The 25,593-nt window shown below is 39.1% G+C and overlaps 3 protein-coding genes across 4 annotated transcripts; all 3 read left to right on the top strand.

The window, feature by feature from the left end:
• The first annotated feature begins 385 nt into the window (after window positions 1-385).
• Window positions 386-9,655, top strand: stx3b (syntaxin 3b). 2 transcript variants are annotated; one of them, XM_033973474.2, is made up of 12 exons: window positions 386-761; window positions 3,336-3,410; window positions 3,896-3,995; window positions 4,083-4,157; window positions 4,744-4,814; window positions 4,900-5,008; window positions 5,080-5,153; window positions 5,238-5,372; window positions 6,130-6,240; window positions 7,526-7,633; window positions 7,919-9,155; window positions 9,236-9,655. In XM_033973474.2, exons 1-10 carry the CDS (start codon window positions 732-734, stop codon window positions 7,610-7,612), a joined length of 867 nt encoding a protein of 288 aa, XP_033829365.1. In that variant the 5' UTR covers window positions 386-731; the 3' UTR covers window positions 7,613-7,633; window positions 7,919-9,155; window positions 9,236-9,655. The 2 variants fall into 2 exon arrangements, with proteins under 2 accessions (XP_033829365.1, XP_055080535.1); XM_055224560.1 differs by lacking the exons at window positions 6,130-6,240; window positions 7,526-7,633; window positions 9,236-9,655 and adding an exon at window positions 6,451-6,561 and having other exon boundaries at window positions 396-761; window positions 9,075-9,152.
• Window positions 9,656-11,369: 1,714 nt separating this feature from the next.
• kdm2ab (lysine (K)-specific demethylase 2Ab) lies at window positions 11,370-19,846 on the top strand. Its single transcript, XM_033973473.2, has 23 exons — window positions 11,370-11,592; window positions 11,988-12,028; window positions 13,205-13,343; window positions 13,430-13,508; window positions 13,613-13,659; window positions 13,746-13,924; window positions 14,025-14,131; window positions 14,223-14,316; window positions 14,396-14,549; window positions 14,644-14,759; window positions 14,862-14,988; window positions 15,074-15,333; window positions 15,419-15,496; window positions 15,573-15,830; window positions 15,918-16,046; window positions 16,127-16,213; window positions 16,314-16,520; window positions 16,628-16,657; window positions 16,747-17,732; window positions 17,813-17,976; window positions 18,049-18,195; window positions 18,295-18,510; window positions 18,579-19,846. Exons 2-23 carry the CDS (start codon window positions 11,993-11,995, stop codon window positions 18,758-18,760), a joined length of 3,822 nt encoding a protein of 1,273 aa, XP_033829364.1. The 5' UTR covers window positions 11,370-11,592; window positions 11,988-11,992; the 3' UTR covers window positions 18,761-19,846.
• A 158-nt stretch (window positions 19,847-20,004) lies between these two features.
• Window positions 20,005-25,590, top strand: ankrd13d (ankyrin repeat domain 13 family, member D). Its single transcript, XM_033974000.2, has 16 exons — window positions 20,005-20,643; window positions 20,741-20,876; window positions 20,965-21,089; window positions 21,190-21,235; window positions 21,689-21,832; window positions 22,815-23,004; window positions 23,122-23,188; window positions 23,270-23,351; window positions 23,446-23,507; window positions 23,579-23,709; window positions 23,787-23,944; window positions 24,013-24,126; window positions 24,211-24,383; window positions 24,497-24,576; window positions 24,871-25,104; window positions 25,201-25,590. Exons 1-16 carry the CDS (start codon window positions 20,560-20,562, stop codon window positions 25,262-25,264), a joined length of 1,890 nt encoding a protein of 629 aa, XP_033829891.1. The 5' UTR covers window positions 20,005-20,559; the 3' UTR covers window positions 25,265-25,590.
• The last annotated feature ends 3 nt before the right edge of the window (window positions 25,591-25,593 follow it).

Here is a 25,593-nt window from a genome sequence, read left to right as displayed (position 1 = left end):
ATAAGCAAAGTGAACATATTTTCAGGTTTTTAGAATTGAAATATAAGGTAATGTTGAAATGTTTAAGTACAGCTGGACGCACTACCCAGTGAAACATAAGCTACAGTTAGATTATACTTTGTTGTACTTTTCAGTTTCTTTTCTATGTATAACCACTTAGATGCTTTTGTATGTTGGTAGAGGCCTGGAGTACAGTGTCAATGCAGGCGTCCCAGTACATCCACAAGTCCAGTGACAGTGCTGGTGTCCCAGTACATCCACAAGGCCAGTGTCAGTGCAGGTGTCCCAGTACATCCACAAGGCCAGTGTCAGTGCAGGTGTCCCAGTACATCCACGAGGCGTGGCCTCATCCAGCCACAGAGCGGCCTCTGCGCATGCGTCAGTCAGAAAAGTGCGTTTTACAATGATTAGTGTCAGAGGAGAGGGAGATTATACCGCTCTACACAACTGTTGTTTTAATCCTCTGGGCGAAGAGATTTAGCAAAGAAAAACACTGGCTTTAATATCTAGCAGCCATATTGTATGGAAAAGCGACGGAAAGGCGCTTCTTGTCCGTCGTTTTACCAAACCGTTTACTATAAAAGCTGAAGTTTAATTTTCCACTTGGTGACGTTGTGTTGCAGCTAGCTCACAGCTGCCTGTGTTTTACACAGATCTGGACTCACTTTGAAGGAGATTTTCAGCGTTTAGGGTTGAGCTTTTTGTAAAGAAGGTTAGAAGTCGCCTGAAAGATGAAGGATCGATTGGAGCAACTCAAAGCGGTAAGAAGTGTTCAGGAAATGTGCTGTAAAGAGTGTATTATTATAAGATAACAATGACAGCACACTTCCATTAATTCTTCTTTACTGACTAAAGCTTACCTACCACAGCACTAAGTAAACCCAGCTATAAAAGTATGTTCATTGTTTAAAATGTGTATTTCTCTAAATGAATGTGGACATTGTGGTGTATTGTGACTGTCAGGTGTCACAGGAGTTTACAGCAGGTTAACCAAGCTGTCAGGTTAATGTTAAACTCTATTTGGAAGATAGGTAATGATTTTATGTTTAGTTCATTAGGTTAATCTATTAGCCTACGTTACACTTTTAACTTGTGTGTCTGAAAGTAGAAACTTGAATATTTATGTTTATGTTGATGTTACTATATGTTATGTCATTACTCCCTTCAGTATTGATGTGTTCATTAATCTCTAAGTATTGGCTGTGGAAATAGAACAATTGCAAAACTGTTATGATATGTCAGGATAGTCTCAGGATAGGCTCAAACTAGTTTAGGGCGTGTTGTTATAGTTACAATAAAGCACTCACCAAATATTTGCAGTCCTCTGTTGTTTAAACTTTGGTTGGTTCTTACATTTCTTTAGGAAGTGAAGTAGTAAACCTTCTCATACGCCCACGATGATTTTACAGATTCACAGCCTTGGACCAATACAGAACTTAAATTAACTAACTGATTGAGGATCACCAAAGACATGTTTCTGCTCATGTTGTATTTCATTGTGTTACAGTAGGAGTCCCAGGGTGCTAGGTGCTGTTTCACACTGTGGTAGCTGTCAGTGCATTGCAGAAACCTGTCAGGAGAACACATAATGTAATATTTATTATATTTAACTCTGACAATTTTGTTTTACTTTTCTCTACATTTAGTATTAAAGACCCCTTATTTTATGATGATAAACGTGGCGTAATATTAGTGATATATGGTAAAAAAACAAAAGTATTTTCTTCCTTGTGTCGTGTAAAAACTGATTGGATTGACCTTTCCAATTATTTGCAATAATCCTGGCTTTTCAAGAGAGATTGTGCCTAAGAAGCGAATCACGACAGTCTGTTTCAGCATAACCGTCTGTCTGGTGTAGCCGCTGCCCTGTTGCTTGGAATTATGTAACAAGATGTACATAATGCTTTGTATTGCATTTTTATAACGTTGTCTCTAGGCCATTAAACATGGAAAATCTGCTGCCTGTTTTTGGCCGTTAAACAATGTGTTACAGAATAAAACCTCTTTCCTTGTTTTTGCTGATTCAGACTCACCAGAGGAAATGAGTGAATACTCTTATCTTGGTGCTCTACTAAAGTGGTGTGACAGAGCGTTATGTGTGCAGTGCTTGTTTCAATGCTTAACCTGTACTGAAGAGTTCAAAATCACTCTGTGCCTGAGAGTTTGTACCTGAGGACATTTGCAATGCAAATGCAGAATGACGAATGTAACACACAAGCAGGCACAATGGAATAGACTACACTGCTTCTGTTTCTTTAGAGCCTCAGTCTTAAAGGTGCACTTTGGACCCTCTGGTGGAGGGTCTGCCACCTGCTTGTGTCCATGGAGATGTTATTGCTTTGCCTAGATAGTTAAACATTAAACCTTATTAATTTTCAGGTGTTTTGCTCAAAAACACATAGAAAACATACATTATGGTCTCTCTTCTGTAACTTGGTCAGGTAAGTGCACTTAAAATTAGATTTTAATTCCATGCTGTGTATCTCTGTGGATAAAAGTTACAATGAGCACATTTAAAACAAATCTAAATGATCACATTCTATAGTGTCTGAGTTTTACAGCTGAGTGTTTTACAGTGAATGTACTCAAAGGTCATGTGGTAAAAGGGCAGGGAAACGCACAGCTGTTTGACTTTATCAACATTGTAATTATTCACTTTAGACAGTCAGGTGAATTGGTAAACGTAATTATGGCTAGACCTATCACAATAACAAATTTTGAAATACAGCATATTGCTGAAGAAAATATAAATAAATGATAATAATGAATGCCTTTTTGCCACTAACACAATAACCCTAAGGCAGGATTTCCCCAACAAACTATTCTATACAGTATTGTTAATGAACATGAGCTCTATTATGTAAAACACTTAATAAGTCATAGAAGTAATTTATTTAACACTATACAGCTGAAATCTTATTCTACCTACAGTACTGTTGTTCCATGTATCATGTATTGAACAATAAGTTGATATAGAATTTAGACAGGCCTAATTATGGGCCCAGTCTGTGACACTGTGACACCTTTTATCTGGTTTTATGGTGACCTACTTTGAGGCTGCATATTGTTTCCTGAAGTTGTGGTTTGCTCATCTCATGTGAACCTGAGTCAGCACCTGTGTCCTTTATTTGCTCACTGTGTATTCCTTGGATTACTGTTGTGACAATAATCCAGTATTAATGGGTTTTTCCTCTGACTGACACACTGTTTTGCTTTTCTAATAAGTTTGAACCACCCAAGCTGCTTTTAACTCTTAACTCTAAAACTCATTCATTGGCTTTATGGAAATAGTGGAACATTTTAGATTTAAAACGTTGCTTTTTCTTTGTGCGTAGACGTGTGATCAAGATGACGATGAGGTGGAGATTGCTGTGGACAATGCAGCTTTTATGGACGAGTTTTTCTGTCAGGTAAGAGGCAGAGATGATATTCTTAACTTAATAATGATGTTTCCTCACCAAATCATGCTTGGAGTTGTATTTTGTTTTCATTTGGGCTGGTATGTTGATAAAAACACATTGACTGCTGTGATGATCTGCTATTTTGGCAGCACCGTCTCAAGCTGAAATATTTCCCCACCCACTCTTCCTATTGGTCAGCCTCTGTCATGGTCTTGTGAGTGACAGGTGAATTTAACCAGTCACAGTAAAGTGTGGAGTCTGAGAAGCAGCACATGACTTTAGTTGTCTCCTAACAGCAATATAAACATATCAAGTGTACATGAATCCTGGTCAAATTGTGTTTTGATTCTTGGTATTGCCAACTCCAAAATTGGGACAGTGTTGCCTATAATTGTCTTTAATACAGTTATATACTCAGTTTAAAAAGCCTGAAATGATGCATACAGAAGGACGATTTACACCTTACACACTTAACAAGTACATTTGTATTTCAGATTGAAGACATCAGAAGCAGTATTGATAAAATTGATGAGAATGTGGCTGAAGTCAAAAAGCTTTACTCTGTCATTCTATCTGCTCCCACATCAGATCAAAGTAACCACCAGTATCTTGTACATCTTGTATTTCCTTCTGAGAAATATCTCAAACTGTAGACAACTTTGTAACTTCTTTTCTACCCAGAAACGCAAGATGACCTTGAGGCAATCACCAATGACATCAAAAAGATGGCAAACAATGCAAGGAACAAACTCAAGAGTGAGTGAGGCTTTAATTATGTTACCTGTAAACCTGTACGCACTGTACATTTACTCTGTTGCAGTGGTGGAAGAAGTACTCTTACTTGTACTTTTGCTTCTTGAGTAAAAGTACACATACTGAGGCAAAAAAAATACTCAAGTAAAAGTATCAAATGAAAAAATCTACTTAATTAAAAGTATTAAAGTACCCGTTTAAAAATGTACTTAAATGGTAAAAAGTATTTCATGCAGATTGTGTTTCAAATGTAGTGATTTTGATAAAGATTTGTGCAGAATTTTGTCGAACAGAAACAGTTGAATTGATATATTTTTTGTAGCTGTTTTTATATTTCTGTTTGCTCAAATTATCAAAGTGTCAACAATAAACCCTCAGCCTTTTCAGTAGGCCTCAAGCTATAATAAAAAATACTTTTACTTCTTAACCTTGTTCAAAAATGTAGTGGAGTACAAAGCACAGATACTTTCTCTCAAATGTAGTGAAGTAAAGGACAGATACCAAAAATGTGTACTTAAAGCAGTATTTTACTACTTTTACTTTATTATACCACTGCTTTGTTGATTCAATGGATTTTATATCATTGCAGCAATCGAGAGGAATCTGGAATCTGAAGAGCAGGAGAGGATTTCGGCTGATATGCGAATACGAAAATCACAAGTAAACAACACGGCTACAAAGTTAGAACCGTTTGAGAAATGCAGTGTGTCTAAAAATAAATTCTGTTCTGTTGTTTTACTTCTAGCATGCAGTACTTTCTAGAAAGTTTGTGGAGGTAATGACAAAGTACAATGAAGCCCAGGTAGATTTCAGAGAGCGGAGTAAAGGGAGAATTCAAAGGCAGCTAGAGATCAGTGAGTAGTCGTTACACACATAAGATTGGTATTTTCTGGTTTTTCATAAATTGAAAATACTTTTCTTTTAGCCGGGAAAGCGACAACAGACGAGGAACTTGAGGAAATGCTGGAAAGTGGTAATGCGGCTGTCTTCACTGCAGGGGTGTGTAGTTATTGGATATGTCTTACAATTGAGTAGTAATAAATTCAAAAGTGTGTGTTTTAATGCAGTACTTTTGTTGTTTAGATTGTAGACTCTGGGATTTCAAAACAAGCTCTCAGTGAAATTGAATCCAGACACAAAGACATTGTCCGTCTTGAAAGCAGCATCAAGGAGCTGCACGATATGTTTGTTGACATCGCCATGCTGGTAGAAAGCCAGGTACGCACTTTGTTGGACATTACCACCGAATAGTTAACCATCTTGAAATTGTCTAAGCATTTCATTTCTTTCCTATTCTTTAATCATTTCATTTTAAACTCACTGTTGACATCCACCTGTATCTCTTTTTGCCTTTTCAGCTGCTCATTTTCCATAAACTTGTTCTTTCCCTCTCCTTGATTGACTTTTGACTCTTTTCCTTCATCTCATCATCATTGCACCTCAGCTTTGCTTAAACTTAGGTAAACCCATACAACTGCATGCATGACTATTGAACAATGATAAGCACTCTTAAAAATTAAACTCATATTTCTTGATGCTTGCATTTCGCTTTCTGAGGAATTGTGTTTGAGGTAAGACTGTTTGCCTGTTTCTTTTGCTACAAAATATTACCGGTATGTTACTTGGATGCATATTTTTTGTCGCTAATTTTGCAGAACTATGTCTCTCTGTATGGTCACTGTTCCGATCACTGCATCTTTGGCTAAACATGGCCATGCTATCAGGTCAACTTATTTCAGTGAGACTTGGAAAACTGACAAGTTCATTGTTCATTATTGAGAGGAAATTCAAACAGTTTGTTTTTTCCTCATAAGCCGCCAATGTTTATGATACAAGCAGAACATCCGTATTTCTGATGCTTTTGTGTTGTAAAGGAAAAGTGTGTATTCTTGGTTGGCCCGGCAATAAATACTGCATGAGTGACTGCATAAAAACTCTTCTCTCATTTTCTAATCGATTATTCTGTGTTTTCCAGGGTGACATTGTAGACAACATTGAGCAGAATGTATCAAAGTCGGTGGACCACATTGCAGATGCTAGAGAAGAGACAAAAAAAGCAGTAAGGTACCAGACCAAAGCCCGCAAGGTACTGCTTACTTCTGCTAAAATGAGCAATTAAATTATTTTTCCCTGCTGATTTTCTAAGCTCTTTTCTAAACTCAGCAGTTAAACACATTTTAACCACTGTGAGCATTTCTCGCCATTCTCATGTCACATCTGCAATATTTGTGTTCTGCCTTTTTTTCTTCAAATTGATTCTGTTGCTTCTCTTTACTGTAAATGCGCCATGTGTTAGGGAGGGATGATTGAGAGGATTGAGAGTAACATGGACCAATCCGTGGGCTTTGTGGAAAGAGCTGTAGCTGACACTAAAAAAGCTGCAAAATTTCAGCAAGAAGCTCGTCGCGTGAGTGACCAAAGATAAAATGAGCTGGTTTCCCAAACGCCAAAGACATGACTTGGTTATTTAAATCCGCCCACATCAGACAAATTATTTGCTGATGTGCTACAGGCATGAAAAGGATCAAGCAAAAGGGTTAGTCAGTTTAACAAGGGCAAAGTGTGGTATCAAGATGAGTGGGTCAAAGTATCTATTTAGCATTTGTGAGGTGTTCATCTCGGTCAGCGGGAGTCACTGTTTATCAGCGCTGACAATAGCACCTTTTTGCTTTTCTCATCTGGACTTTGTTGATGTGAGGGAATATCCTTGCCTTTTATCAGGATTTACAAAACCTGTAGGTGATCAAATCATATGTTTTATGAATGAAAACACTTTAGTATAGCGTATCATTGTGTTTGAGGGTCATGCTCTTTTCTTATTACTTCTGACAATGCTTTTTATTGACCAATGCATTGAAAGGACTTGCTTTTGGGAAAGGCAGCTCATAATCTTGAAGACCATTGTGATTGTGAAGACCCTGAAGCAGAGAAAGACCGATATATCAGGCCAATATTATATCACTTTTTAGCATATTGGTTATTGAAAACATATCGGTTTATCTCTGTCCTGAAACTTGCCTTCATAGTGTGTTTGCCTTTAATCCTCGTGATCTGTGCTTCAGTTGTACAAATGTGGCCAATAATCCCTTCCTACACAATACACTTACGACATAATTTTAACCACAATGTTTTGTCTTCAGTGCTAACCACAGCTTTTGATTTGCAGCTCGCTAAGGGGAGTGTTGGTATAGGATCGAATGAGAAACCATTATTTAAGCATCTTTGCCCTGTATACTGTTTTAAGCCTGTCTCAGAAAGAGTACAAAAACCTCTTGTATAACAATGATTGATTGAAGTATTCTTAACAGTGCTATTTTACAGCACATTTACTGGAGCTGTAGTTTTTAACAGTTCCAATATGTTTCCAACAGAAAACTGTGATTCTGGTGGTGGTTGTGGTCATCTTGCTGGCCTTACTAGCTCTCATAATTGGGTTGTCAGTGGGATTGAAAACATAAACTTTAACATCAAAACTAATGGTGAGTAACTATAAACAGTATCTGTCTTCTTTGAATTATAACAGAGGTGTGTGCTCAGTGGTGTGGCTGGTGTGTGTGTGTGTGTGTGTGGTTTGCCACTGACCGTTATGGCTTAACACAAGGCGGTGTTTCCCATCAGCATTTGCCTCTGATGAATCAAACTAACATTTCCATTCCAATGTAAAGCTTTTACTTGTGTTGTATGTTGATGTCCATCTCATTTATTTATTTTTTCATCTTCAGTCCAGTACAGTTATCTTTGTTTTTGGTTTTTTTTGTCCTCAGAAGATCATTATGGTCATCAAATCATCTTCCAATCTAAACCACGGATACTCTCACCTACCTCCTGATCTCCCCACCCAGTCATTACTCGCTCATTTTAAGACACATTTCAACTATTTCCATTGTAATCACTGAATGCCTGCAAAAATGATGACGCCACTGAGCACCTTATGGTGTGAGGATGAAATGAGGAAATGAGACTGCACTGACCTGTACTGTTCTACTGTACATGAGAGGAAGAAAGAAAGAATTCAAAAAGAAAGTTTGCTTATGTTGCTGAGCACTGTTTTCAACAACATATTGTGCCAAAGAATCAATATATTAAAATGTATATTAATAGAAGGATGAAAACCTCACCTAACGTTTTATTGTAATGATTGTTAATGCTAGCTACTGTCATTTGTACTGTGAGTTTGACTTCAAGTCATAGCACTTTCACATTTCATTGTCTTAACTACTGATGTGAACATTTTATCATGTTGTATATAACTGTTTTATGTGAAAAGTTCTAACCATGTTTTGAAGAGGATTGGTCTGCACACCTATGATTCTTCAGCGGGTAAAAGATCACATTGTTTTTTATGTGGATGCGTTTGGACTGGTCATGACTCATGACAGATATGAACTGTGTTTAAATAGACAATGTCAGTGTTGGCTGTTGACTGTTAATATCACTAAGCTAACATCATAAGGGACATATATGTAGTTCATCATTTGTTGCTACTGTTTTTTCTCCAAAGGGAGCCAGACAATTCTGAGGCATATTTATATGAACATCTAATCTAGTGAATTTATATTTCAAAATACCCCAAGCAAACCTCGTCTATAGTGAAATGTCAAAAGTTCAAAATAAATATAGATTTATTTGTTTTAGTTACTGTGTGATATTCTTTTATAATGTAATGGCTGTCCATTTGTTTTGATGACTGAGCATGTTAACAATTGTTTAAAAATATTTCTCCCTAGAGTGCGTAAAGGCGGTAAGTGTTTCAGTTTTTATTTTCTCACACACTTAGTTCTGTCTTACTACTGTTCCCCTTTTTTACCCAGTTTCCTCAATTTCCATTGTGACTGTGAATGAAAGTTAAGTGTACGTATTTGGATCGTGTGTGTTTCCCCATTTCACTCACTGGTATCTCTTTTCTTAATAAATCTACAGAAAAAGATGATGATTACCTTATGCTGTGCCATCATTGGAATAGTTGGATTCTCCTATCTCTACAGTTTCTTCTCCTAAACTGTAAGCATGATTGATAAAGTAAACACAGGCCTACATTTAATTTTTATAATGGTAATGATTATGGTGTTTTAATGTTTTAGGAGAGGTTGTTTTCAAGATGAAGAAATAGCCCATGTTTCCCTGATCATTACTGGAGAAATGTATTCTTCTTTTTTTTTTTTCTTCCTCTCCCTGCAATAATGGTATGACTTTATCTTGAATGGAAAGTGTGTGGATTTTTATCTGTCAGTCTGCTGTTCAGCCTGTTAGTAAAACAGATGGCTGAACACGTGACTTTTCTAATCAGTGTTGGTGCCCTCTGTTGGTGCATTATAAATATTTGACTTTTTTTCATAAGTACATTCGTGCATTTAAACAAGGGCCTAGCTATGCTTTAGTAGTTTTTTTTTTTCTTTTTCTTTTTTTTTTTTCTGACGAATAGGCTATTGTGTGCTTCTTTTAATGCTTTTGTGATGGTGTAATAGTGGCTGTTATGTAATAAAAGGTTTGGTTTGCTGTGATAGAGTGTCAGTGTCTTGTATCAGAAATATGGGCTACTAAGTGTAAATTTCCTTTTATTTTTTGTCTGGGATAACATTTTGACCTCATTTCATCCCATCTCTTCGCTTCTTTGACAAACCCAGACCCTGCCTCTTATCCAATGGTCTATCCTCCCAGGGGCGGGTCATACAGAAGGGTGCGTTTGTTTTATTGTTATGTACCGCTCATGTTTGATGGGGGACATTTTTTTTTTTTTTTTTTTTTTTTTTTTTTTAGAACGGATTTAAAAATATTTGATCTAAAACTAAATCATTGGACAGTTACTAAGTGCATTTAAAGTGTCCCTCTCATGGAAAAGGAGCATCAGAATAAATTTATAGTATTTGGAAGTGAGAAAAATCCACCACCTTGGAATAATTGCTTTGATGATGTGGTGCAGCATAAATCCATTAATACCAATAGTGAAATATAAACTAAACCAAATAAATCTACAGAAAAAAAAATGATGATTACCTTGGAATAGTCAGATTCTCCTATCTCTACAGTTTCTTCTCCTAAACTGTAAGCATGATTGATAAAGTAAACACAGGCCTACATTTAATATTTATAATGGTAATGATTATGGTGTTTTAATGTTTTAGGAGAGGTTGTTTCCAAGATTAAGAAATAGCTGATTTTCCTGTCAAACAAAGGCTTGCATAAAAAAAAAAAAAAAAAAAAAAGACTTTGGCTGGGTATTATACAAAATATACAGTTAGTATGACCTTAATGTTGGACAGTAAGCTTCTGTATGCCTAAACATACCTTTGCCCTTTAAAAATACAAAGTTACACTAAAACACACACACTGATATGAACAGTGATGGGAGAATACTTTTAAAATGTATTTAGTTATAGAATACTGAACATCCCAATAAAAATGCATTTTGTAATGTATTCTGATGCATGGTCCAATCAGAGTACTGTATTCTGAATACTTGGAATACTTTAACTTCAAGTTGCATTATATTATTGTGTAAAAAAAACAAAACATGACATATCATTGTAAACAGTTATTTTTGTTGCACTGTTTTGTCTCAATGTTTGTCTAATTAGAGATGAAAAATCACACATGCACACACTGCAAGAGCCAAAATTCCTTTCCTTAGGAAAGTAACTGTATTATGAATACTTGGAATACTTTAACCTCGAGTTGCGTGATATTATAGTGTAAAAACATAATATATAAGTGCAAACAGTTTGAGTACAGCCATGTATCCCTTTTAATTTAGGAAAGTAACTGTATTTTGAATACTCTGAATACTTTAACCTCGAGTTGCATAATATCATAGTGTAAAAAACATGACATATAATTGCAAACAGTTAGATTTTTGTTGCATTGTTTGTTATGTCTTAATGTTTGTCTAATTAGAGATAAAAAAAAAAAAATAAAAAAAATCACACGTGCACACACTGCTAGAGCCAAAATCGTAAATTAGGTTTAATTTAGGAAAGTAACTGTATTCTGAATAAAAAAATAAATAAAAGTAACTAAGAGTTGAAGAATACGTATGGTGATATGGTGGATATAAACCAAAAATGGAAAAAAAAACAACACAATTTTCCTGGAGATCACAGCGAGCGCACCTGTAATTTAATGTATGCTAATCATGTTTAAATAGCACGTGTTCTGTCCAATAGCAGCTCTCGTATGCAAATGAGGAGCACGCGCGTCGTAAATAAGGGGGCGGGGCGTGTGCTCTTTCTCCGTTTGTGTGTGTGTGTGTTTTTGGACCAGCTGAAAATGGCGGCCCGGAGCGTCGAATCCGTGTAACTTTATCACAATCATAAATACAGCAATAAACGCAGCGGGGATAATGTAACATGGGAAGAAACTTTGCCACGACCTAAGGCCAGCTTTAGTCTGGAAAGCTACTCGCACGTCCACGGTATAAAGGAGTAAAAGCAAAAACGCACAGGTAAAGATACAAGTGCCTTACAACTGCGGTGTAGTGGCTAACGGGAGCTAGCTGCTGTATGCTAACGGTTGTGAAAGGGAGATCCAAAGAAGCTGGGTTTTTTGTTAGCAGTGCAGTGTTTCACGAGGGTCCCACATGAAGCTACCACACTCCGTCACATTTTGTCTTGGATATAGTTTTGTGTTCTCTGCTTTTTTGTACTTGTTATTTAGCTAGGCTTCTGGCTAACTTGACAACAACATTACTGGCTAGCACTGGCTAATAGTAGCGCAAGGCTAGTCGGGGTATTTAAACATTGCAGTTGCACTCTTGTTCATGTTAGTATCGTGGTTTATCGGTATTTTAATTTAAATGGTTCAAATGTATTTAAAGTGACAAGGCTTCTTTTATTCTAGTGACAATGGAGGACCCCAATACCAGATACAGCAAACGTCTGGTAAGTGTCTTATCTGTTTATTTTAATTCTATGGCGTTTATGTTTTTGCACTTTTTAACTCTTCCATTGTGTTTAATATGCAACAGGTTGGTTTATTAGTTTTCCTGCTTACTGAAATTGAGCGATGTGAGCTCTATTTTTTGGCGATAATTGTAATAGACTTATTGAGTTCAAGATAAGGTCAAGTTCACGTAGTTGGTGCAATGTAGCATTGACCTTATGACACCACTTTACAATGTTTACTTTTTGTTGTCTGGGTCTTTGAGCAACCCCTTGGTTTTATGTCTCCATTGTCTTTCTAAAGGCTTCACTCTCTGGTTCTTTCTACCAGTAGAACTTTTACCACACAGACAACCACAGATTAGGGGCCAGCAAGACACACGACCCAAAAGATGATGTTAATTTATTATCTCCTATATTACTTACTTTATATAAATATTTATTTGTATTTGGACAACTTTTTAAGTGAAACTGGCTTTCATCATTTCAACATACAGTTTGTAAATAATGTGTGAAGTGAAAAATATAAACACACAACAACCAGATTGATACATGGTTGGGGGAGGGGAGATGATTTGCTAATGTTTGTCCTTATCCATCTGTCTAGCCAGGCATTGCTGCTGAGGGTGAGTGACAGGGAAATAAAGGAGGGGGGGGGCAGTTTGTGAAAGATTAAGCCGTATCATTGTGGTGCTATTGTTTGACTTGGATATCAAGTACTTGGTACTGATTTAGAGCTGCAGTTAATAAAATTTTTATACATTATTTTCTAATATTACTCTATTCAATTACAAAAATGTGGTAGAATACAAAATTCTATTTATTCACTTCTGAATGATACACATGCTTGTTCTGCCCCTCAAAACCTTCAAGCAAAGCCTTTTCTAATCTACAGTGGCAGAAACAAGTGTACTAGAACATTACTAATAGTCTCTGCTTTTTCTAAAGTATTTTTTTGACATTATTTGAAATAATGAAATCATTCTGAATTTATGATCAAAATAATCGTCATTATAATTTTTCCATAGTGGAACAGCTCAATTTTGACTTCCTAATTAATTTGATGATGTATATTTGTATACATGTTGATACATGTTGAACGATTTCAGTTGCATTTACATTTGATCATTTCTATGTCATAAAATTGTATCCACCTTGCTGTTCTTTTGTCATTAGCGAACAGGTACGCGGCGACGTTACCAAGATGACGGAATCTCTGATGATGAAATTGAAGGAAAGCGAACATTTGACTTGGATGAGAAATTACTGAGTGAGAGGTTCACCTGTGACCTCATTAAATACATGGATGGAAAAGGTTAGATAGACATGCACACAATCAGAATCTAAACATCTAATGACATCGGTGTTCAGCTTTAAAATCTGTCTTGTTTTTGCTCTTAGATTTTACATTTGAATATATTCAGAGGGAAGGTCTCAAGGATCCCATTGTCTTTAAAAAGTCTGATGGCCTTGGCATACAGTAAGATATTTATATGTATTTGCATATTATTCTTTCAGTATTTTTGCAGTCTCAATACTTGGATATTTATGTGGTGTTTCTCACTGACTGTTTTATTCTTTCAGAATGCCTGATCCTGACTTTAGTGTGAGCGATGTGAAGGTGTTCGTTGGTGAGTTTCATAATTTACTTTGTAACTGCAGATTGGTTTTCCTTGTAGTTTATGTTTGTTTGTTTTTGTCCTAATTCTTCTCACAGGTAGCAGACGCATCGTTGATGTAATGGATGTAAACACCCAGAAAGGAATTGAAATGTCAATGGCTCAGTGGGGGCGCTACTATGAAACACCGCCATCAGAAAGGGAGAAACTCTACAATGTCATCAGTCTGGAGTTTAGTCACACAAAGTTGGAGAATCTGGTCAAGCGTCCAGCTTCGGTATAAATGTTTGCACATTTGAAATGAGAACAAGATGCTAAACTATGCTGTTAATTATTTTTGTATTAACTTTACTTGCCTTGAATGTACTAATTGACAGGTGGATCTTATTGACTGGGTAGACAATATGTGGCCACGACATCTCAAAGAACGGCAAACGGACTCTACTAATGCTATTATTGATATGCATTATCCTAAAGTACAAAAGTAAATGATGTGTCTAGCTTTTTAAAAAATTATGCATTTGTTATTAAAAGAAAACACTATAAAAGCTTATAATTTTCACTATGTATTTCAGATATTGTCTAATGAGTGTACAGGGCTGCTTCACAGATTTTCATATTGACTTTGGTGGCACTTCAGTTTGGTACCACATTCTTCGAGGGAGAAAGGTTTGTTTCAAGATACATCCCATAATATGGTATTTGGTGATTAAGGGATAACATTTTTATACTTTTTGTAATCTTTCAGGTATTTTGGCTTATTCCCCCTTCACCGCAAAATCTGGAAATGTATGAAAATTGGGTTTTATCTGGAAAGCAAGGAGACATATTTCTTGGGGACAAGTGTCATGACTGTCAACGGATAGAGCTGCAGCAAGGCTATACATTTATGATTCCATCAGGTACTAACCAGTGTGAATGTGTGCTGCACTAAAATATTATTTTCATATTTAACCCATTAGCACATTTTGATGCCTTCTATTTCACTGCCTCCAGGGTGGATCCATGCAGTGTACACTCCAGAGGATACTTTGGTGTTTGGGGGTAATTTCCTTCACAGCTTCAACATCCCCATGCAACTCAACATCTACAGCATTGAAGATCGTACAAGGGTAAGTATTTACTTGTAATGGGTAATGTCCTCGTTAAATAAATTGCAGTAGACCTTTTAGAATCTTGGTGGTAGAGATTTGTCAGTACTCTCACCTTTCTAGGTACCAGCAAAGTTTCGTTATCCTTTCTACTATGAGATGTGTTGGTACGTCCTAGAGAGGTATCTTTACTGCTTGACAAACACCTCACATCTCACTCCTGAGTTCCAAAAATACTCCCTTGGAATTGGTAACTATTCGCCCATATAATTTCTGACAAAATCACTCCCAAGAATGTATCAGTTTATTAAATCTTTGGTGCTTGAACTTTGTAGGCCTTTCTCCAGATGATGTTAATGGAAATGATGCCACAAATGAAGTTCCCAATAGCTCTGAAATTGTAGATGTCAAGATGGAGGAGGAAATGGATAAAACGGATGTGGCTGTCCCAGAAACCAAACCCAAGTATGCGCTGACACCCCTGGAGCTAGAGGGACTGTGGAACCTTCTAGGGAAGCTCGAGGAGCTACCAGCCCATAAGAAGTGTGTCCCTGCAGGAATCGAGAATGCTGAAGCATTGCTTCAAGATATGAGGGTGGGTAAAATGAGGATTCCTTTACATATCCCTTAATAAACTCCCATGAAAGTTTCTCATTGTCATATCTTTACTCCTTTTTCAGGATGTTTTACTGCAGCATGCAGACGATGACCCTAAACTGTCTTACACTGGCGAGCCCATTGTCAAGTGGCCAAAAAGGGTGAATAGAGAAACAGAAACACACACTTTATGTGCATTTATTTGATTGTGACTAATTCTGATAATATTGTGATTAGCCATCATGGTACGAGCCCCCCCTCCCTCCCCCTCCACCGTCTGTATTATACCGCCCTCGATTGGGTCCCTCTGGCCACAAGACGAGACGTTCCACCAAACGATCCATATCTGCCCTGCGGCGCAGACGGGTGAGGTGTAAACGTTGCGCCGCATGCCGCAGGAAAGAGTGTGGCTCCTGCCAGTTTTGCCATGACATGAGGAAGTTTGGCGGCCCTGGGCGCATGAAGAAAAGCTGTGTCATGAGGCAGTGCTTGGCTGTAAGTTTTTTTTTTTTTTTTTAATCATATCTTTATCATATAAATTGTAACTTGTTCATCTTGGCATCTCTTTAATGTCCCTCTTAGCCTGCTTTGCCTAACACGGCAAGATGTGCCATATGTGAAGAAGGTGAACCGGAAGAATCTAATCCAAGCACTCACACACTCATGGAGTGCTCAGTTTGTAATAGCATTGTTCATCCACGGTGTATCAAGGTAAATGGAAAAAAATGTTAGATATCAACTAAAATAATTGTTTAACATGGCAAACCTCAACAATTACTACTTTGTTTTAGGAACCAGGTGAAGGAAAAATCAGTAAAGATTTGCCCAGTTGTTGGGAGTGTCCAAAGTGTTACCAAGGCAAAGGCTCAGCATCAGAGGTATCAACTTTTTTGGACATTGATAATATTGTGTTGCCTTTCTGTTTTGCCATAAACTGACCTTTTCAGACCGCATTTACCATTCTTGCTTTCATTCCAGTCATCTAGTGATGAGGAAAGTGGTGAATCTGAAGGCTCCAACTCTTTGCCTGGAGACGTTACTCGTGGAGGTGAAGCTAGCAAAAGGATGAGACGTGGGAAACCTGCGCCCCGTCCAACAGCGCCCCCTCCCTCTCAGAGGCTACTTCTCCAGCATCAGCAGAGTCGAAAAAGAGCCAGTGCACTGGAGCTTCAGCTCAGAAAGCGGGTAAACTCTAAAGGCTCTGTTCGTGGCAATGGTCCATAGTGGCAGCATGTGCTTTCTCATTAGACTCTGTTGTATATTACGGTAGTAAAATTCATCTTTTTTTTCAGATCAAGTTGGAGAGAAGCAAACTAATGGCGGTAATTAATCCATTTTATATATGCCAGTTATAAAGTCAAATAGTACAATGAATTTTAAATTCATTTAAATTGTTTGTTCTTGCTCCTAGCAAAAACGAGTCGCCCTTGAGCGTTCAGGCTCTAGATTGCTGTCCAGGTTGCGATCTCCAAACAACAGACATTCCCTGGGCAGGGGTCGGGGAATAACCTGGGAGAGTGGCTCCTCGTTCCCCACCACAGCAGCAGCAGCGACTGGGGCACTGGAGAAGCCATCCTCTTTGAATGGGACTGTGAGTTCTAAAGGCCGAGGCCGTGGAGTGAGGTTGCGAGGTGGAGCTGTAGGAAGAGGGTTTCATTCCAGAGACCATGGACCTGTAGATGACAGTGAAGACAGCAGCAGCAGTAGCAGCTCCAACAGCAGCAGTACGGAGGAGGAGGAAGAGGAGGAGGAAGAGGAAGGAACACAAAATGGCTCTCCAGGAGGAGATAAAGAGAACCAGCCGCAAACGAGGACAGAGAGATTGACAACCAAAGACCTGGAAGATGAAAAAGACAACCAAATCTGTGCATTCAATTATGAGGAGCAGTTGGAGCAAGATACCCAAACTGAAAATAAAGATGGCTTTAACAAAGTGACTCTACAAGTACCAAGCAGGGCTAAGCAAGACCCATCGGCCATTGTTCCTAAATTGGAAGCTATTGCCTCAACTACTACTTCATTAATACGCAACCAGATTAAAGCTCTTCCTCGGCCACCCATCCGACGTCCTGATATCCAGACCAGCAGGCACACGCCACCGCTCACACGCAGTGGTCGTGTGTGTACTCACAAAACTCGCCAAGAGAGGGTGGAGGCCTCTAAAAGAATAAAAGAGTGTAAACTCGTTAAACTTGGCCGTGGGGGATCAGCTTCTTCGTCTGCTGATCATCCTCGCATCCCTCTGTCGGCTCTGCAGGAAGGTGGCAGTGAGGCAGACCGAGAGAGCAGTGGTAACGGGCCGGCCTGTGAAAGGGAGGTGTGGGTGTCTGTCTTCCGCTACTTAAGTCGAGCAGATTTATGCGTCTGCATGGCTGTCTGCAAAAACTGGTACAAATGGTAAGTTTTTGTCCTTCAGAATATGGATGGTATATAAACATAATGCATATTTATTCAAAGTAAATCATTTTTCCCACAAGGTGCTTAGACAAACGGCTTTGGACAAAAATTGATCTCAGCATCAAGCCCAGTGTCACTCCTCAGGCACTTATAGGTATAATAAAAAGGCAGCCTGTCACACTAGATCTGTCTTGGACCAACATTTCCAAAAAGCAGCTTAACTGGCTTATTGGTCGCTTACCTGGTAAGCAAGCACATTGACAATTCACTGATTTTTCACTTGTGCTACACGCTAATGTTTACGTTTATTTCATAGGTCTTAAGGACCTAATGTTGGCAGGTTGTTGTTGGGCATCTATTTCTGCTCTTTGTTCGCCTGGTTGCCCTCTCCTCCGTTCATTAGACCTGCGTTATGCAGATGGAGTCAAAGACGCTCAGATCAGGGACCTGACTACCCCACCAGGTGAGAGTGTGCTCAGTATTACTAGATATAATAACCCACATACCCTTTTGATTGCAATAATTTTTCAGTTTGTGTGACCCATATTTGTTTTGGTTTCAGGTTGTGATAACCGCAGTCCACTTCGCACCATTCAGATTTTAAGATTGTCTGGTTTGGACATCGGTGACTCGACGGTGCGCCTCGTAATCCGCCACATGCCTCAGTTAACAAAACTTGACTTTTCCAACTGCAACAGTCTCTCAGACCACTCCATTAACCTGCTCACTGCAGTGGGCTCGTCCACGCGAAACACCCTCACAGAACTCAACCTAGCAGGTATGTGAGAATTCCCATCTGTAATACCAAAATATAATAGTAATAGTTAAATGGTTTCTGTCCTTCAGGCTGCAGTAAACTGTCTGACACATGCCTCAAGTATCTCCGCCGTCTTGCCTGCATCACACTGCTCGACTTGCGGGGCTGCAAAGGTGTCTCCCGCAAAGCCTGTGAAGAATTCATCTCTGAGCTGTCTGTCAACACCCTCTACTGTCTGTCAGATGAAAAACTGATTGAGCGGATATCTTAACCTCCTGCCGTGCCATGTCAGATTCACAGGTGACAATGCTGCACAGAAAATACCAGAACATTACAGAAGCCTGTTGGACACACAAGACGCATCACCTCGCTCTTGCATCTACACGGTGTAAAAGGAGACTAATTTAGGAGCACTTACATTGGTCTTGGTGCAGGGGTAACAGCTAGAACTGGATTTTTTTTTCAGAGGTATATAGTTTTCACTTTTGTACTTAAAATACTCAGGAGCTTAGTTTTTATATTGAGAATGATATTATAAAAACTGGTGCCGGAAGCAGAACTTTTATTTACCGTTACTAGAGTTCACATCTTCCCTGACCATCCAAGTTCCCATTCATCATTGATACCATTTGAGTGTTCCATTTCAAACCACGCAAAGATCTGGCATTATCTTCTGTTGGTTTGAAGATTGTTCTGTGCTCTCACATGTATCATGCAACTTTATACTAAGTGGGTTCTGGCTGCATTTTGTGGTGTTGGTCATGTCAGTTTTATAGGAAATCATTCTAATTTCTCATCAATAACTTGTGCATTAAAACATTATAGAGGATTAGTCATTGTTAAAGTTTAAACATACAACACTGAAAATCACAGAACAAGTGACAAGGCAATCGAAGGCAACGCGAGACCTCAACCCAAAAGTGGAAGTTAAGTGTACGGAATAAGCCAAGAACTGTCGGAAAATGTGCATTTTCAACAACCTTTTTCAGGTGCTACAATTTCTCAACTCCTCCGTTTTGTACAACTTAAGACTAATGTCCTCACCACCAATTTTTATATATTTTTATTTGGTAAGTGGTTGTACCTGGTTTTCAGTTTGAATAAATGCTAAGTGCAGTTTTCGTTTGGAAATTGTTCCTTTTGTTTTCAGTATAGTGTTTCTGTATTTAAGGTGATGGACTGCTCTCTTGGCCATATTCTTTAAACAAATATGAATATATTGTACAAAGGTATACTTTTGTGTAAATCTGTTTTACTTAGAGTATCAAACGGGAATCTTGTAGCATTGTAATTATTTTCCAATGCATTTTTCACTTGTGTTATTTGTGTTATTTTTCAAATAAAATAAAACAAAAGTGGGAGATTATATTAACTTGGATTTTTCACCGTTGTATGTTAGAAATGGACTGGAGCATCCATGGGGACGTTCAGCCCTAGCTCCACCCAGTTTCCCTCTGGTAACCTGGAAATAAACGAGGAAGTTCACATAAATAATTCAGCACCCTGCTGTAAAGTACTTTTAACAGGACGCGTTTGGTGTGGACAGATGTGTGATCATCCTCTGGGCAGAGCAGCAGCTGCACCGCGCGGACCAAAATGACCTGGATGTGAAACTGCATCGGCCGCATCTCCCATTCTCAGATTTACATGTTTTCGACAGCAAGCAGCTAACTTAGATTTGAAATTTAGAGGCATTTCCAACTTATTACCAGACAAATATGGAGGAACGCAAGGGCGCAGTTTTTGCAGGTTTCAGAGAGAGTGGAGAATGAGGATGTGCGGACAGGAGCAGAGCTGTTATTGGACAGTGGTGTTAGCCTGTGTTAGCTCAGCTAGCTGTTAGTCAACCTCAAATTAGTGGGCTGAGTTTGCCTGGCCAACTCAGCCCACTAATTTAAATTGGCTTATTATTTCATTGGACTATGACTTTTAATTTAGCACATTTACTGAGCTAGCCTGCTAGCAGCCCACCGCAGAGCCTTGGACTCATATGGTGTTAGTGCGTCCGTTAGCTGCAGAGGTAATATTGCATAGCTTTACTTGTGTTTGCCTGTCAACACATCGAGAGCCATGGCCCAAGAGGCGTATCCCCTGCATTTTCTGGTGTGGAACAATCAGTTCATGGAGCTTGAGCGAGAGTTGCAGAAAAAAGAGGTAAGTGCGGGTCTGTAGAGAATATAAAGGTGGTATATGGCTGTTGTTGGCAGCAGTGCTGCATTGCGCTGATGTTGGTGATGTTGGGGCTGTGCAGCACAGCGTGGAGCGGCTGGACACGCGGGGGCGCACCCCTCTGGAGCTGGCGGTGAGTCTGGGCCACCTGGAGTCCGCCCGAGTCCTGCTCCGACACTCTGCAGACCCAACACACGTCGGTGCTCAGGGCTGGGCCAGTGAGTTACCTCTTATACCACCCTCCATACAACCCTCCATACACCGGGTTTCTGCAGCAGATCACCAATGTGAAAATGCATGTTTCAGTTTTGCAGGAGGCAGTCAGCACTGGAGACCCAGAACTAGTCCAGCTCATTCTTCAGTACCGGGATTTTAAACGCGCTACAGAGAGGCTGGCTGGCATCCCAGAACTGCTCAGCAAACTTAGACAGGTAATTGCCAGTATTCCAGTTTATACCAGATGCTGGTATGAAGTTCTCTTAATCATTATTTTTTAATGAATATATTATTTTACATTTTACCCTATTTCAGGCACGAGACTTTTATGTAGAAATGAAATGGGAGTTCACCAGTTGGGGTAGGTGTCCTCAGTCAGATTCAGCACCACTTCTGTTGGATAGTGCCACATTAAGTTATATATATATCAGAATCAGAATCCTTTTATTGCCATTGTTTGTGAACACAGTTCACAAACTAGGAACTTACATATAATATATATATATATATATATATATAACTTTTTATGAATAGTAGACATATATCATATATTTTACAGCCTAGACCACAATTTAAATTTTGCAATAATTCTTACTTGGGCCTCATAGATTTGGTTTCGCTCTTAGTTATAGAATCAGACTGAACAGAAGGGGGAGTTGTGGGGAAAAGTTGATTAACACAATAGTTTGTTGGGAATGCAAATTCCAAACATGGTCCTTTTCTTATTTAATAAAATAGTTGTTTTTTTTTGCATTTGTTATTCAGCACCCCACGTGATGGTTCCTTTTTAATCCTTGTTTTTTCATGTCTTCAGTGCCTTTAGTGTCAAAGGTCTGTCCTAGTGATGTTTACCGTGTGTGGAAAAGTGGATCGTGCCTGCGTGTGGACACTACTCTTTTGGGCTTTGAGCACATGACATGGCTGAAAGGCCGACGGAGCTACATCTTTAAGGGCGGAGGTGAGTATTTAATGTAGAGACTTGAGCTATTCAAACTATCAAATGTGTATAACAAATTTGGCTTCAAATTACGGTACTACAAAACTATGGAGTGTTAGAAGGTTCAGTGAACTGTATTCTGAATAAACTGCTAATTCTCTTAATCTGCTGTTTTAGACTTCATTGGAGGACTCAAAAACCCTCTGAAATATTATTAATTTTTCTGATGACATAGACTCAATGAGCTGCATTGACTCTCATTGCCTTGTTTCTCAGAGTTGCACTGACATATCTCAAAAGTTAGTGCGGCCTAATCTGAAATAATATTATATTTACTCCAGAAAATGGTTTGTAATAGCCTGTGTATAAAACCTTTGACACAAACTTTCTCTCTAAAATGACAAAACTACATGACTTATTATTTTACGGTATCAACAGAGAAAAACCCAGCACAGTGTCTTACTTGGGACCAACGGTGTATCAGCACTAGGCCGTCATCAGGCAAGTGGTCATTTGCAAGTAAAAGGGATCTGGTATTTTTATCTGTTGATGTATTTTGGGCTGCTTCCTCTCCTCCAACACTCACATTTTCAAGAAATAGATGTTCACATTCATATTATTTTAGGGCATGAAATAAGAGGCATCAGAGGGGAGAGAAGAGGATGGGAGGAGGTCTAATGGTACCGTCAGGATGCATACGAGAGCTGCTCTGTTAGTGCTGTAAAGTGCCTTGTGAATGAGCAGTGTCAGGAGAGGAGGGGGACAGGTGTTTGTGACAGTAACAGAGTGGCTGCTCTGTTTACTATAGCATATCTGTGAGGTCTCATTTAAGCCAATCATATTTGAGTATCTGTAATTTTGAGGGGCCCTGAGGACTCGCCAGCCAAAACCTGTACCTACGGTTTATGGAGCTGGCTGTTGTATAGATTGTTCCATGTCCTGAACCACATTTGTCCATTAAGCAAGTCCGTGACCTTGATTGTTTTTTCCCTTTTGCCTGTAGATGATGGTGCAGTGGTGATGGAGGTGGACCATGAAAAGCAGGTGGTGTACACAGAGCCTCTGGTGCTCTCCCCCCGAGATGCGCCGTCTCTTCTTGCAGCCATGCAGCCTTCACAGGAAAACACTGCCCAGAGACTGACATCCCCAATTGTCTCCACACATCTCAATACTCGCAACATTGCCTTTGAACGGTAATTCCAGCTTCTAAATATTTTGAACACAAAAAGTAGGAATGGGAACATTTTCAGGCGAAGCAAACAAAGCATTTTAATTCAAACTGAAAAAGGCCGTCTTTCTCTTAATCTAAGGAACAAGTCCGGAATTTGGGGCTGGCGTTCTGAGAAAACTGAAGTGGTCAGTGGGTACGAAGCCAAGGTCAGTTCATCTAATCAGATTAATATTAAAGGCAGGAATGTGTTGTGATGACCATATTCTGTTTTCTTTATTTTTGTCCAGGTTTACAGTGCTACTAATGTGGAGCTGGTCACTCGGTCAAGGACAGAGCATCTGTCAGACCAAGACAAATCAAGAAGCAAAGGTAAACATTGTGAAACATTTCAAAGTTTTGCTGAAAAATTGCAATAAAGTTCATGTTCAAAATAAAATTGAAATTGTTTTGTTCAATTTTGTAGGTTCAAAGACGCCTTTGCAGTCATTCTTAGGAATAGCTGAACAGCACACAGCTCATAATGGAGTAAGTGACTGCTTCAAAACTGCTGCAGCGCACAACAAACAGCATTATATTCACATCTGTGTTTGTTTCAGAGTAATGTGTCCCAGTGTGCCAGTCCTCACAACCCTACAGCCATCACTGCAGAGGAGTACTTCAACCCAGAATTCAATCTAAATGGGCGAGACATTGGACGGCCCATTGAGCTCACCAGTAAAGTCCAAAGGTAATTGAAAACGTCAACACAGGAAAAACACAAACACTTGGGCAATGTTTTTGTTATATATTTTTTCTCCTGTTCAGGTTCAAAGCGACACTGTGGCTAAGTGAGACTCACCCTTTGTCGCTGGCAGAGCAGGTGACACCCATTATTGACCTCATGGCCATTTCAAATGCCCACTTTGCAAAGCTGCGCGACTTCATCACCCTGCGTCTGCCACCAGGTTTTCCTGTTAAAATAGGTACGAGCAGAAAGAATATATACTGAATCTGGACATATTTATTAACAACTGATTTCTTATGTCCTCAGAGATTCCCTTGTTTCACGTGTTGAATGCTCGGGTCACGTTCAGTAACTTGTGTGGTTGTGATGAACCGGTCAGCTCAGTGACACTACACAAACCCGAGAGCCCAGTTGAAGCGGGTATTTGTGGCTAACCACGTGTTGTAATTATATTTTGTTGAAATGGCATGATATAAGTGGACTTTATAACCCTTCTCCTCTCAGGTCAAGCACCTCCACCCTTTCACTGCGAAGTTGACCCCTCTGTGTTTGAGCCCCCACCGGACTACACCACTCTGGGCCCGGGGCGCAGTGAACCAATGCGGGACGAGGATGATAATTTGCTACAGTTTGCCATTCAGCAAAGTCTGTTGGACGCAGGCACAGAGAGTGACCAGGTATAACTACATAAAACAACTATATTAACATATTGTGCTTTAGTCTAGCACATTTTAAAAATGTTATTTTTATTTGAACTCTTATGAACACATGTACTTACTGTATTAATTAGGTAACAATATGGGAGGCTTTGACCAACAGTCGACCTGTCCCTCAGTCTCCATCATATGAAGAGGACTCCCAGCTGGAGAGGTGAGCAATTAGTCAAATAATAGTAATAGTATTTTTGAATGCTAAAATCAACTTACTAAAGTTTAATCCAATCTAAAAATGGAGCGTGTGTGTCATGGCACAAATTTCTTGCTAACTTGAAAAAGAAAATTGTGCATAAAGTAATTAAGCTACTAGGATTACAGTGAGTAATTTTCACTTCTCTTGGGACCAACTCTCTGTCACAATTTAATAAAGTAGAAAGGAAACCCTCTTTGTCAGATAATATCTTTGTTATAGTTTTTTTCTTCATAACCCACTTTTCTTGTCTCCCAGGGCAATCCAAGAGTCCCTGTCGATCTCCCTGGCCGGACGGGAAGGGGATAGCTCTGCAGATTTAAACCAGTCTCCTTCAGTGTCACCAGAGGACCCGGGGGCAAACTCCCCTCTGTCTCTGAGCTCTGGGGGAGATTCGCGGTTGTCAGGGCAGTTTGGTGTGGCGGCAAGCTTTGATGAGCAGCTGCGGCTCGCCATGGAGCTGTCGTGCAGGGAACAGGAGGAAATAGACAGGTAACTTACAAAGTTGTAGTGATGCACAGCCTTTTCTTCTTTCTTAACTCAACTTTGTTTGCATGAATAGTTATGTTTGTTTACCACCTTTTTTAGGAAGCGTAAGGAAGAGGAGGAGGAACTAGAGAGGATACTGCAGCTGTCACTCACCGAGAAGTAATGTCACAAGAACACTTAAAAAAGGACATTCATTTTGGCAGAAAACTCTTTAATTTATTGTTTTGTTTTCTAAATATTTAATATTAAGTTATTATGTTATATTGCACTGGCTGCTACACACAAAGAAAGGAGTTGAGGGAGCGATGACAGGTACAAAAGGGAGAATGTTTTCTTTTTTAAAATCTCTTTTCACATTGTTGAAGTTCATGAAGTCCTGAATGATACTTAACCTATAATATTATCCACAATGGGCACAAAATACATAACGTTCAAAAAAAGTAGATTTTGTGTTGACTTCCTTCTATGTGTGAAAATAAAAAATACCGTTAA

This window comes from Periophthalmus magnuspinnatus, chromosome 10 (genome assembly GCF_009829125.3).
Source record: "Periophthalmus magnuspinnatus isolate fPerMag1 chromosome 10, fPerMag1.2.pri, whole genome shotgun sequence".
NCBI classification, from domain to species: Eukaryota; Metazoa; Chordata; class Actinopteri; order Gobiiformes; family Gobiidae; genus Periophthalmus; species Periophthalmus magnuspinnatus.
The sequence above is the reverse complement of the archived record's forward strand: the minus strand, read 5'-3'. Positions and strand labels throughout refer to the sequence as shown.

Bases quoted from the DNA above. Each gene is read 5' to 3' on its own strand.
- kdm2ab (XM_033973473.2), top strand. From the start codon at position 11,993: ATGGAGGACCCCAATACCAGATACAGCAAACGTCTG. The intron at 13,344-13,429 runs GTTAGATAGACA...TTTTGCTCTTAG, and splicing joins TAAATACATGGATGGAAAAG to ATTTTACATTTGAATATATT. The intron at 14,989-15,073 runs GTAACTATTCGC...TGAACTTTGTAG, and splicing joins AAAATACTCCCTTGGAATTG to GCCTTTCTCCAGATGATGTT.
- stx3b (XM_033973474.2), top strand. From the start codon at position 732: ATGAAGGATCGATTGGAGCAACTCAAAGCG. The intron at 4,815-4,899 runs GTAAACAACACG...TTTTACTTCTAG, and splicing joins TGCGAATACGAAAATCACAA to CATGCAGTACTTTCTAGAAA. The intron at 5,154-5,237 runs GTGTGTAGTTAT...TTTGTTGTTTAG, and splicing joins CGGCTGTCTTCACTGCAGGG to ATTGTAGACTCTGGGATTTC.
- ankrd13d (XM_033974000.2), top strand. From the start codon at position 20,560: ATGGCCCAAGAGGCGTATCCCCTGCATTTTCTGGTGTGGAACAATCAG. The intron at 20,877-20,964 runs GTGAGTTACCTC...TGCATGTTTCAG, and splicing joins CGGTGCTCAGGGCTGGGCCA to TTTTGCAGGAGGCAGTCAGC. The intron at 24,127-24,210 runs GTATTTGTGGCT...TTCTCCTCTCAG, and splicing joins CGAGAGCCCAGTTGAAGCGG to GTCAAGCACCTCCACCCTTT.